Source organism: Gastrolobium bilobum, unplaced genomic scaffold, assembly GCF_033153095.1.
Source record: "Gastrolobium bilobum isolate Gb01-03AN ecotype WA unplaced genomic scaffold, APGP_CSIRO_Gbil_v1 utg23298, whole genome shotgun sequence".
NCBI lineage: Eukaryota > Viridiplantae > Streptophyta > Magnoliopsida > Fabales > Fabaceae > Gastrolobium > Gastrolobium bilobum.
Window position 1 is genome coordinate 10,754 of NW_026895935.1, and position 14,334 is coordinate 25,087.

General features: G+C 34.6%; 1 protein-coding gene across 1 annotated transcript; it reads left to right on the top strand.

Annotated features, from left to right (window-relative positions):
* Positions 1–451: 451 nt before the first annotated feature.
* Positions 452–1,383, top strand: LOC133296877 (endochitinase PR4-like). The gene is made up of 2 exons (XM_061495922.1): positions 452–761; positions 977–1,383. The coding sequence occupies exons 1-2, from the start codon at positions 452–454 to the stop codon at positions 1,381–1,383; spliced, it is 717 nt and encodes a 238-aa protein (XP_061351906.1).
* Positions 1,384–14,334: the final 12,951 nt, after the last annotated feature.

Here is a 14,334-nt window from a genome sequence, read left to right on the forward strand (position 1 = left end):
CATATGACATTTTTTGAAGAATTATATAAATTCTTTATTAAAGGATATTTTTATTAAAAATATTTATTTTTATCATATATAGTATTATACAGTGCATTACCAAATACTAGATGATATTATCTTATACAATATATTATTTTATACAATATCGTGTCAAACACTAAATAGTATTAAAATTCAATCAAGTTTTATACAATCAGGTCTTATACTATCAGACTTTATCCTTTTTAGAACGGAACAAATTCTAATCTCGCAATTTTCAGACTGAAATGTCAACAACGAACTCACATTGAACAGCGCAGGGCTAAAATTCAAAGTCCTAGCAGTCGCACTATAAATATACGTTTCTTTGTGCTCTCAATTCTCAACCTTGTCCATCAAACAGTTTAATTCGTCTTGCATATCTATTAGCTACTAGCTAGCTAGCAATTTTCCCAAGATGAGGATGCGTATGGGGAATAACAAGTTTTTCAACATTCGTGTTGCAAAATCTGTGGCAACCTTTGTCATGATGATGATGACGGTGCCCAAAATTGTGAGCGCCCAAAGCGATGTTCCGGTAGCTGACATAGTCACACCAGAATTCTTCAATGGTATAATTGATGAGGCAGATGCTAGTTGTGCAGGGAAGAACTTCTACTCACGAGATGCTTTCCTCAATGCTCTCAATTCCTACAATCAATTTGGTAGGCTTGATACTGTGGATGACTCTAAGCGTGAGCTTGCAGCTGCTTTTGCCCATTTCACCCATGAAACTGGACGTTAGTATTAATCTTATAACTATTTATCTATTTTTTTCATATATATTATCTATTGATTTATTGATTATTCGACTAGTTCGATTCAATCTGAATAAGATTACATGGACGAAAAAATTCTCCTTATCAAGTTTTAACACAACTATTTATCTTCTACATATGCATGTGTATAAAGTGTGATGAATGAATGGTTAATTAACATGATTACGTGCATGCAGATTTTTGCTACATCGAAGAGATTGATGGTGCATCAAAGGACTATTGCGACGAAACCAACACCCAATACCCATGCGCCCCTAACAAAGGGTACTATGGACGTGGACTTATCCAACTATCATGGAACTTCAACTATGGACCAGCAGGGCAGAGCAATGGTTTCGATGGATTGAATGCTCCAGAGACAGTGGCCAATGACCCTGTGGTGTCTTTCAAGACAGCATTATGGTACTGGATGGAAAATGTGCGCCCTATCATAAACCAGGGATTTGGCGCAACCATAAGGGCTATCAATGGCCAACGTGAATGTGATGGTGCCAACCCTGATACAGTTCAGGCTCGGGTGAATTATTACACACAATACTGTTCACAACTCGGTGTTGCTCCTGGTGACAATCTTACTTGCTAATTTCTTTGCTGGATGTACCAAACGTATATCCATGTTTGGATATGCTATGGTATGACATTATGTCATACATATTCTGCTATAATAAAATACTAAATAAGACAAGCCATTATAAGTGTGAGCTCTTTGCCTCCTGTAAAGTGGGGAATGGATTTCAAAGAATAAAATGCTGAATTGTAATGGCTGATTGAAAAACTAACGTCTGATATTATAATTAAATATAGAGAAAAGTGTTTGTCATTTTAAATGACAGAAAGTTATGTCATTTCAAGAGAGATACATACATAGAAAATTCGAATTTTAAAATAAAAAAAACCACCCACTTTTTCTCTCCCATGATTTTCGTTTTTCTGTGTCTATCTCTCTCTTAAAATGACATAACTTATGTCATTTTAAATGACAAACACCTTAAATATAACAAGTTAAAATGAATGTTGAATATATATAAGGGCTTATCGTTTCTCCAGCTGTTTGAGACAATGTTATCTCCAGCTACTAAATCATAACCGTATAAAGATGGATCAATGGTGATAAAGTAAGAGAGAGAAAAAAGAAATCATAACCATTCAAAGGTGAATCGATTAATATAAAGAAATAAATAAACAAAACGACGTAGTTTTGGGGTGGCCGGAGATAAACTTATCACAAACAACTTGAGAAATATTTTTCCCTATATATAAATACTGAATATATATATACAGATGAGGATTATATTGAAAAACTTTTATTTTACAAACTTACAAACTATTCTATGTAGGGGAGTGCAAAAAAACTGGTTCACTTGCTCTGCCCTTGACTTGACCCATAAATACCTATTTTTTTGAACTAGGTTTAAATACTGACCCACTTCTATTTGGGTCTGTTTTAGACCTGACTTGTTTTAATAATGATCCATTGATCCAAAACTTGACCCACACCCATTATGTGAAAAAAATATCACACTTACGTTAAAAGAAAAGTTGTAACAAAAAACAATTATGTCAAAAAATTTTACGGAAAATATTTTCATCAAAATATTTGACGAAAAATATTTTTATCAAAATTTGTGACTAAAAATATTTCTGTAAAAAAGTTTGACGGAAAATTTTTTGTGTCAAATTTTCTTACGGAATCTAAATTTTGTCAAGATATTTCACAATAAAAACATATTCATCAAAAATTTCGACGAAACATATTTCCATCGACATTTTTTTATGGAAAAAAATTTCATCAAAATTCTTTATAGAATTCAAATTTCGGCGAAACTTTTCGACGGAAGCATTTTCGTTAAATTTTTTGACAAAAAAAAAATTCTGTTGAAATTTTTAGGGAAACACATTTCCATCGAAAATTTTCGACTAAATATTTTCGTCAAGTTTTTTGATAAAAAATATTTCCATCAAAATTTTCAACGGAACACATTTCTGTCAAAAATTTTCGTAAAAAATTTTGACGGAAAAAATATTCTGTCAAAATTCTTTAGCAATCTAAATTTCATTTTCCGTCAAAATATTCGTCAGAACACATTCCCATCGAAATTTTGAACGAAAAACATTTAGTCAAAATTTTTGACGAAATTCTTTTTTCGTTTAAAACATTTGTTGGAGGAAATCATTTTCGTCAAAACTTTTGACGGAAACTAAATTGCGTCAAAAATTTTGATAGAAAATTTATTTTTGTAAAAATTTTCATTAGAGAAAAAATTCTGTCGCTTTTGTAATAATTGTATAATTTGGTTTTGAATTTATGAATTTCCTATCAGTAGGCATTATGTAATTTGGTAATATATCATTGTTGAAATTAGTGATTTGTCATCTTAAGATGGAAAGAGCGTTCTCTCATATTTTACTTTTCATTAATTTTCACTAATTTTGCTTCACATGAGCAGGGGCTTAAAATTACATTCCTTTATTTATTCAACAAATATCAAATTTATTATAAAATTTATTATTTAAAATAAATAAATAATTAAATTACACGAGTTTAAAAAATAAATCAATAAATATAAAAAAATCAAATTAAAAACATGTTTTGAAACCAAGTCAAAAACGGGTTAGGTCGAATTTGACCTACTTCAAAAACCGAGTTAGGCCCACTTCAGAAACCAAGTCAGGTCAGATCCGACCCGATTCTGAACTACTTCAAAAAATCCAAACCAAGTCAGACCTGACTTGGATCAAATTAAAGTGGATCGGGTCAAAATACTTGACCTATAAAAACTAAGTTGGGTCGAGTCGGCACAAAAACCTGACCCGACCTGACCTATGCATACCCCTAATTCTATGTCTTATTGATAAAATTTCACTCAAGAGTGTCTTACCGGTAAGACGTAGTGTAGTTTGAAAAAAAAATTGTATATATATATATATATATTTATATATTTATATATAACTATTAGTTCATAATATATTTTTTCTACTTTTTATAATTCTTATACTAAAATGTGAGCCATGAATACTTTTTTTATCTACTTAACTCGTATCAAAGAGAAGAATGCATAATGAATAGATAACACTAAAAGAAACTAGAAGAAACCCTAATGCTCTCCTAGGGTTATTTTCCATATTGAGATGGTCACACCATTGAAGAAGGATCATGGTGTGTCTTCGGATCAGGATGAAGGCAAAGGATCAACATCTTCTTTTGGAATACATCACGTGGATCATGATGTGTCTTTGGATCATGAAGGTGGTGTGTGCGAGACTGGTGCTGCGATATTACAAAAGAGAAAAATATTGCACCTGATCATGGCACTGGAAAGGGACCAGGATCTAATGCTGGCATTGTGAAAGCTGTGAAGGTGAGTTGGGATGGAGAACTCCCCGAGGGTGAGGAACAAGTTTTACGAAAGGAGGACCACATTAAGCATGGAATCATGAATTTTTCTCTTTCTAGAGCGTTTAAGAACGTGCCTAGAGAAAATGGAGACAAACACTGATTATCAAATTATTAGGCAAACATATTTCCTTTGATTTTAAGCATAGAAAGATTGAAGGCATGTGGGCTCGAAGTGGTCGGTTGCGGTTACAGACGTAGAGAATGGATTCTACCTTGCACGTTTTGAATCCATAGTGTATTTAAATCTTACCCGGAATGGAGGACCATGGCTGATTCAAGATCATTATCTCTATGTTATGGATTGGTTCCTTGAATTCGATCCAAAAAAAGTGGTGGTTAGTGGGACGCGCATTTGGGTTAGATTGTCTGAATTTCCAACAACATTCATTAAAATTGTTCTGTTAGAGGAGGTTTTTTCTAGGAAAATTTATTCGTACAGATGTGGCTGCTACAAAAGTTGCTCATGGTCAATTTACAGTATTTGCGTCGAAGTTGATCTTTCTAAAACTTTGGAGATGAAGTATTGCATTGAGAGGAAAACAAAAACATTATTTTTAAGGGACTCAATTTAATTTGCAATGAGCATTTGACATATGGTCATAGGGTCGCTTTATGCTCTAGAAAAATTAATAACAATATCAAAGATTCTGGACAGGAGCCTCGAGTCAGAGAAGAATGGCGGGTAGTGGGAAGGAAAACAAATTCCAAAGCGCCAAATCAGCCCATAAGTCTGAATGGTTATGTTACAGTAACTACTCAGGATGCATCAAATTTTGCGGTTATAGTGCATAACACTTTCAATATTTTAAACAATATGGATCAGATTGTTGATATTCAGGTTGAGAATCAGGTTGGAATTCAGATGAAGGAGCAGACTGTCGAGGATTCGATTGAGGATTCTGGAGTGGAATTTCAAACTAAGGATAAAGTCGAGGTCCTGGGTGTGGATCAAATTGGCGAGGTTCAGGTCAAGGATACTGTGATGTCAGGTGTCATTTCAAACTCTGATTCATTCCCTGTTGGCGCATTACAGTCCGATAGGGAATTGCTCAAGAAGTCTGTTGTTGTTTTTGAAAGTGACTCATCCACCCATGATTATGTCCGTATTATTGAGACCAAAGAGGACTTTGCAAATCACAAAGGACAAAAAAATAAAAAGCAATGTTGGTAAAATAAGGGAAAAGTTGGGCCTTCGATCGAGTGATAAGGTGTTACAGACGCACATAAAGTCTGTCATTCCATATCTGTCTTAATTACTGCTTTCTTAGTTTGGAACTGTAGAGGTGCTTCGAAGAGAGAATTAGTTCAGCACCTTCGATTTATGATCAAGAAATATGCTCTTTGTTTAGTGGTTCTGGTGGAGACTCGAACATCAAATGTTACTAGTCATAAAATTATGAAAAAAAATTTGGTTTGATAGCTCTATCATGGAGGAAGCTAATGGTTTTAGAAGGGGGTATTTGGATTATCTGGAAATCTTCTAGTATTTCAGTTACTAGTATTGAGCAACAACATCAATTCATTCATGTGCAGATCAATAGGAGTGATTTCACTTCCTTCTTATTTACCGCAATTTATCCTAGTCCCTCACGTGCTTCCCGTAACCAACGGTGGCCTTTACTTTCCAATAGATGTGCTAATACAAATGACCTGTGGCTTCTGTCGGGTGATTTTAGTGAAATCTCTTCTCCTTTGGAACAACGTGGAGGTATGTCTATTAATCTTTCTAGATGTTATGAATTTCAGTCTATTCTTCTGGATTAGGGTGTCGAGGATATTCAAGGCCATGGCCTTTGACTGACGTGGCATGGCCCAAAATTGAATACCAAGCCCAAGCTTTATAAAAAAATTGGATCGAACTTGTGCCAATTTAGGATGGAGATTGATGTTTGATAGGGCTGATGTTGTGAATCTTTCTAGAACATGCTCAGATCAATCTCCTATGCTAATCAGGTTGTCTGGTCAGACTAATAATTGAATTCCTAGACCATTCCCTTTTATTGTTGATTGGTTGAACCACCCAGACTTCATCAATCTTATGTAGTCTTGATGGTGTACGACTAGAGATGTGGTTATTATGTTGAACAAATTTGTGCCTCATCTCCGTCGGTTGAATAAGGAGGTATACAGTAATATTCATGAGCGAAAGATAGCTTTGCTAGCGGAGATTGAAAAAATTCAACAAAATAGACTGTTCGACGACTCTCCCCAAATGGAGGAAATGGAGAATAATTTGCAGGGTGTATGAGTTTGGTTCTAAATCAAGAAGAGAGGTTTTGGTTTCAAAATTCAAGGCATAAGTGGTTAAAGGAGGGGGATTATAATACTAAGTTTTACCATATGCAAAAACTATTTGCAGGTCTAGCAGGAATAAAATTATTAAATTAAAAAATTCTACTGATTCTTGGATTGAAAATGAGTATTCGTTGTGTTCGCATGTATGCTCTTACTTTGAAGATCTTTTTAAAGAAGAAGTGGTAGATAGGCGTTAGCTGACTTCTAACCTTTTATGGCCGAGTATCCCTGAAGGAGATGTAGCATCTCTAATGTGCCCTGTCCATTTAGAAGAAATCAAGATGAATTTATTTCACATGGGTGCTTTTAAGGCCCCCATGTAGAGATGGATTCCCTGTTGTCTTCTTTTAAAAGAATTGGCATACTTTGAAGAATCAACTTTATTGTTGTATTGTGAATATTTGGAATAATCCCAACTTATTCAAATATATCAATATTACACTTCTAGTTTTGTTTCCCAAAATTCCTCTTCCTTCAATCATTAATCAATTTGGACCAATTTCTTTATGTTTGGTGGTTTACAAGATTATTAGCAAAATAATTGTGGCTTGCCTCCAACCTTTCATGAAGCAGATCATTTCTCCTTTTCAAGCTAGCTTTGTGCCTGGATGTCAAATTCAGGATAACATTATTATTGCTCAAGAGCTCATCCACCGCATGCACAAGATGAAATCTAAACGCTTCTTTGCTATAAAAGTTGATCTTGAAAAGGAATATGACCGTCTTAGTTGGGACTTCCTCAAACGTGTTCTTGAGGAAGCGGGGTTTGCCTACTGATTTTTGCTTTATAATCATGGAAGCAGTAACCTCTACTTCCATTAACATCATGTGGAATGGTGGCTTTACTAAAGATTTAATCCTTCTCGGGGACTTCGTCAAGGTGATCTGTTGTCCCCTATCCTTTTGTTTTGGCCATGGAGAAATTAACTCACATAATCACTACAGCAGTTTCGGGTAAGTTATGGAAGCCCATATTTGCGGGTAAAAATAGTCCTAGTATCTCTCGATTATTATTTGCGAACGACCTTCTTTTATTTGCAGAAGCTGAGCCTGACCAAATTGCCATAGTTCTTAAATGTATTGGCCTCTTTGAGGAGATTCCTAGGTTTAAGCTTAATGTCCAGAAAACTTCTATCTATTTCTCAAAAAATACTCCTGATCCTGTTGCGGAAAAATTGGTTGAGATTTGTGGATTTAAGCGTACTAGAAATATTGGTCGTTATTGAGGGGCTTGGATGATTCATGGGAGAGCTACAAAGCAACACTTTATTTATATTACTGATAAAATTATTTTCAAACTTAAAAGTTGGCAGCAGCTCACATTATCTCAAGCCGGAAGAATTACTCTTGTGAGGTCGGTTGTGGATTCTATTTAATATTTCCATATGCAATATGAGAAACTTCCAATTGGTATTTGCCAGAAGATTGAAAAATTATCTAGATCCTTCATTTGGGGTAACTCTTCTTTGCATCGAAAATCACACCCTATTGGTTGGGATATTCTACAACGTCCATAAGAAAAATGTGGTTTGGGTTTAAGAAAAATGACTTTGATGAATGATGCAATTCTAGGGAAATTGGTTTGGTGTCTCTGCTCAGAGGAACACTCTCTTTGGGGTCAGGTACTCAGGGCACCTTACTTCAATAGTGATGTCACTTCCTTCACGTCTATCTTCGGGTGTTCACACCTCTGGACTAATCTATGTTGTCTTTGGGAACAACTTCAACTTCATATGACATGGATAATTGGAGATGGTGCACTCTAAATTTTTGAACTGATAACTGGCTATTCAATTGTGCATCTCTTAGTGATTTTATATCATCTGTCCCTGTAAGTGAACAATATAAGTTGATTATTGGTCATGTTTCTGATTCTGAGGATTGACAGATTGATATTTTAAAAAGTTTGTTACCTCACAATGTAATTCCTCACCTTCAAAGTGTTCTTCCTCCCTCTGCACTAGATCCTCTTGATCAAAAGCATTGGTCCTTGCCTACGAGGGAGTTGGTATCTGTTAAGGCTCTGTATTCGCTACTAAGTGGGGCTTGTGACTTAGATCACCTTGGTTGGGATGACTAGTGTTGGTCTAGGACCTGGAAATAACATGGCCCCCATCGTATGAAACTCTTATTATGGAAGTTAGTCCATGGTAAAATTCCGGTTAATAATTGGATTGTGTTTTTGTCACACAGTATTAGCCTTCGTCCCGTATGTAATCATAAGGAAGAATCAATTATACTCTGCTTTCCAGGATTGTGCAGTGATTCAGGAGATTTGGTGTGAATTTGTTCCTTTGGATAAGTATGATGAATTTTTCTCGAGAGACTTATTTTGTTGGTTGCATGAGTTCTAGTTCTTGGATAAGTTGCAGGTTCAAAATTGGTATACATTATTTGTAGTTATTATTTATCAAATTTGGCTTTGGAGAAATGACATTGTTTAGTCCAATGTGTTTGCACCTTCTCTACCTCATTCTCCTTCTAAAATTATTAGTCAATGTGCGGTCATTATGAAAAGTTGTGACTATGAAGTTGATCGTCCTATGGATGCACTTGTTTGTTGGGAGTTTCCTTCCTTTGGTTTTATCAAATTGATGGGGCTGCAAGGGGTTCTCCTATGGCTGCAGCATGTGGTGGCTTATTTAGGAATTATCAGGGTACTTGGTTTGGTGGTTTTTCTTTCCATATTGGCATTTGTATTACTATTTCAGCAGAGTTTTGGGAGTTTGGCATGGTTTTAATATTGCTTGGCAGAGAGGTTGGCGCCAATTGATTCTTGAAAGCGAATCCACTTCAATGATCGCCTTGCTCACCAGACGGGGTGCAGCAGCTCGTGAGTCTCGTTTACTGACTCGGATACGAGCACTCTTAATTAAGATTGGTAGATTTTGGTTTTTCATACATACCGTGAAGTCAACTTTTGTGCTGATTATCTTGCTACTCTTCCACTTTAGAATGCTTCAATACTGGATGATATTATTTTTGTGAATCCTCCTAGACCTTTACAACTTATGCTCTAGGCGGACACTGCTCGAGTTTGCCATATAAAAAGGAGAATGTGATAGCTTTTGTCTTTATGATTTTGTTTGTTTAATTTGTGCATTTTCTTTTATTTGTTTTTCATCAAAAAAGAAGAAGAAGAGAGGAATGCATATTTAGACAGTATTTATTTACCGTGCAAAAATGGAACAGTTTGTTTTATTCTTTTTCCCTTTACAGTAAAATAAAACAATTAAAAATACTATTTTTATTCCAATTTCCAGTTTTTTTTCCTTCTAAAATATACCTAATATAAAATATAACTCATATTTATTTATTTATTTTTAATTAATGCATCTAACAAACGCTTTTTGGAATCATGTGAGTGATTGCTAGAACAAAGGAGATTTAGACAATACGTCCAAAAATTATTAATTCGAATTTTTTTGGTATAGAATTTTAGGAGTGGATAGTTATCTTATTACAAGATTATGATTCAACAATCACTTACAATAATAATTATAGCGACCTACAAATGGCGAATCCAATATCGTTTGGTCTAATATAGTTTGATCTTACCAGTTATAATTTCAATATTGAATTATAAACTTGAATTTTCATACCGACGTTGAACTTAAAAAATTGTTATTATTGTTAATTATTATAAGGGAACACTTTTGAATCCAAGTCTTATTCTCTATTTTAATGGTTAAATTTCGTTCATTTAATGGCCGTAATTAATTATTAATTATAAATAAATTATAATCAAAAGATGGATAGAAATTAACCGTTCATATGAGAAGTAAAACTTGTTAATTTTAGAATAGAGTCAAATGATCTTCACCCTATTATTATTTATTAACAAATGTTAAGAGGACAAGAGATTATCTGGATATTACAAATTTCAACAAAAAAAATAAAAAAAATTGCAGTAATATTTATTATATGTACCTTCCAATGAAAACTGCTAGATTTGAAGATATTTATTTTTTGGAAACATAGATTTGAAGATATTATACATAAAGCAAGTGGCAAGTGATGTAGGGCAACTAATGAACTAAATAATCAGTAAACGATGGACGCTCCATTCCCAGGAAAAAGCATCCTTATTGGGGGAGGGGGAATTGCGCCAGATAGATACCACACGGGACTCACCAAGCGTAGATATTTAGCAATATATTATTTGTCGTTTCCTGTATTACTTATTATTTGTCGTTTCCTCTCTATACACAATAATTAATACAGCTTTTCTATTATTGCATCACAAGCAACAACAAATATAACATTAAAATTTAGCTTTTTAATGTTTCAGGTCGAAATTAATCTTTTTGATACATCCAAATTTGTTTTTTTGTGTTTGTGCATCTTTTTATATTATAATTTTATCCAATTTTAATTTTGATTATTTTTGCAAACTTGCACACAATATAATATATATATGAGGTAGGATCCTTTGATACCGGTGTCAAATTTGAAATTTGACACCTCATCTGATAGCCGTTAGATCAAAAAAGATGAATGGTGTCACATGCTTACAAATCAGAGTCATTGATCTTTTTTGATCTAACGGCTATCAGATGAAGTGTCAAATTTCAAATTAGATACTGATGTCAAAGGATCCTATATATATATATATATATATATATATATATATATATATATATATATATATATATATATATATATCTATACAAAAAATCAGTCACTGGACTGTCTAGTGAGTGTATTGTGACTATATTCTCCTGCGAGAATATAGTGCAAAAATATTACAATGGTGTTCTTCAGGTGTTCTCCTGGGAGAACATAGTTATAATATTTTTTGCACTATATTCTAGCGAGAGAATACAGTGCACTGGACCAAAATTACATCCAGTCACTTGATACTCACTAAGCCCATATATATATATATATATATATATATATATATATATATGAGATTGGATCCCTTGACACCAGTGTCAAATTTTGAAAATTGACACCAAATCCTAACTTTTGATTTCCGTCAATCAACGATTATCATTTATTTGGAATCAAACTTATTAATTAATATTAATTCTCAATAAATGATAACCGTTGATTGACAGAAATCAATGAATAAGATTTAGTGTCAAATTTTAGAATTTAACACCGGTGTCAAAGGATCCTACCCCTATATATATATATATATATATATATTTTTTTTTTTTTTTTTTTTTTTTGAATACTTTTTCAAACTGCACACAGCTCTTTGACTTAAATCAGCATCCGTATAGGATATATCATATTCATGGCAACAAATATTTAATGAGGCTACCAAAGAATAAAATTATTGTATTAAAAAGATTAATTTCGACCTGAAGCATTTAAAAAGCTAAATTTTAATATTATCTTTATTGTTGCTTTCGATGCAATAATAGAAAAGCCGGATTAATTAGGGTGTGCATAACAACCCTTCTATTCCCTCACACTGTTTCTGAAAAGAAACAATTCTTTTCTATTTCTGTTCCTTGGAACAGTTTCTGAGAAAAAAATGTGTTTGATAACATGCTCTATTTTTATTCCGAGAATGAGAATTACGTTTGATAACATAACAAATAATATAATAAAAAATAATTCCTATTAAATATAAAAAAAAATTCGGATCATCACTTTCCTTTCCATATGGTGTGGTTGTGGTGGTGGTGGCGGCAGGGGGTGGCATAGTGGTGGTGGTGGTGATGGTGGTGGCGACGACAGTACGGCAATGGTAGTGGTGGAGGTGACAGCAGTGAATGCGACAATGGTGGTGGGGATGGTTGGTGGCGGCGACAGTGGTAGCGGTGGCATGGTGGTCGTGGTTGTGATGGCATCTTGGAGGTGGTGGTGGCAGTGCTGCGACGGTGGCAGTGGTGGTAGGTGACAGTGGTGGTGATGGTGGTTGTGGTTGGTGGCGGCAGCGGTGTCGATGGTGGCTGCAACAATGATAGTGGTGGTTGGTGACAGTGGTGGTGATGGTAGTGGTGGCGTTGTGGTGGTGGTAGTGGTGGCGATGGTGGTGGTGGCAGTGGCGTGGTGATGCGATGGTGGCGGTGGCGGCAGTGGTTGCGATAATGGTGGTGGTGGTTGATGGCGGTAGTGGTGATGGTGGTGGTGACGGTGACGGTGATAGTGGTGGTGGTGGTTGCAGCGGTGGTAGTTGTGGTGGTGGTCAGTGATGATGGTGGCAGTGGCATCGTGGTGGTGGGGGGTGGTCACGACAGCACTAGTGGTACGACAGCGGCGACGATGGTGGCGGTGGTTGTGTTAGGATGATGGTGGTGGTAGTGATGATGGTAGAGAAGGAGAGTGATTAAGAGAGATAGTGTTTCTCATTTTGTGCCCGGGAATAAAAAAGCAGAAATTTTCTGATTCTTTTTTCTATTCCCCAGCACAAAAATTAATCCGGTTCATCCCGGGAACAAAAAATTAAACCGATTTTATCAAACGAGTTTTCTATTCATTTTTGTTTTCAAAAATAGAAATTAAAAAATAATTGATTCGGGAAAAGTTGTCATGCGCACTCTTATTGTGTACAGAGCGGAAACGACAAAAAAAAAAAAAAAGTAATAGAGGAAACGACAAATAATAAGTAAAGCTAAATATCTACGCTTGGTGAGTCCCAAATGGTAATGTTACGGGACTAGTCCCTTACTTTTTACGTGCGGGGCTAACGTCGGTAGCTGATGTAACATTGACTCCAGTATTGATCAGCTACGTAGCACCGATATTGACACGGGACACGTGACACGACACAATACGATACTCCGACACGTTAATTTTAAAAACTGTTAGATTTTGACACGTTAGGACACGTTGTGATATTAAATAATATTTTTTATTTATGTAGTGTATATTATATTTAATATTCAATAATTTAACAAAAAAATGAAGTTAAACTTATAATACTCATCAATTTTGCAAAGAAACATAATATATCCCAAATATTTATATTAAACTCAATAAAATTATAATTGTAATCCAACGAATCTTTTAGTTGGAACTAAAAACACAACGCAATGTAACCTTTGAACCATTTTTTGAGTTTCTATAATGCGTGTTGGAGTGTCGGAGAGTGTCGAAGTGTCGGAGAGTGTCGGAAAGTGTCGGACACGACACGTCAAGGTCTTTAAAGTGTCGGTGCTTCATAGTTGATCAGGGACTGGTCTCGTACTAATTATTTATAAGTTTGACAGTATTAATTTAAAAAAATTTATCCAATCAAATTAAATTGGACAATTTTTTTGCCCAATAATTCTTTAATGATGCTTTTGCCTCTATTCCCATGTTGGCTTTTTACGTGTAAAGTAAGAGAAGACTACTTCAAACAACATCACCAATCAAGAGTCTTTTTTATGCCATTCAAGACAATACCATCAATAGATCACAATGGTACATTACTATGAAACAAAATTTTATGAATTTACCATCGAATGAATTGGATATATGAGGTTATTTCAAATTTTAACTAATAGTCTCAAATTCAAACTCTAAATACGCAATTGTATTAAAAATATGATTGGAAAAACTTTCCTACCTTTATGATCTTACCCAGTTCAAACCAAATTATTTGAGAAAAAATAAAAACATTACGAATTTATTATATAGAAGTGGTGATTAACCAAGCTTTTCATGACTAAATATTAATGGCCAAACTTTTAAAGATAACTGTGACAAAGAAAGAAAAAGAGGTACTCACTTATAAAAAAATGACTACGAGTATATTTACAAATAAAAAAGTCATCCCATAAACCCACCCGTATAAGTTAAAAGATAAATGTCTCTTGGGATGAGAAACGCATAGCACTATAAATATAAGTACCGTTTCGCTCTCAGCTCTCAACCCTCAACCCTCAACCTTCAAGTGTG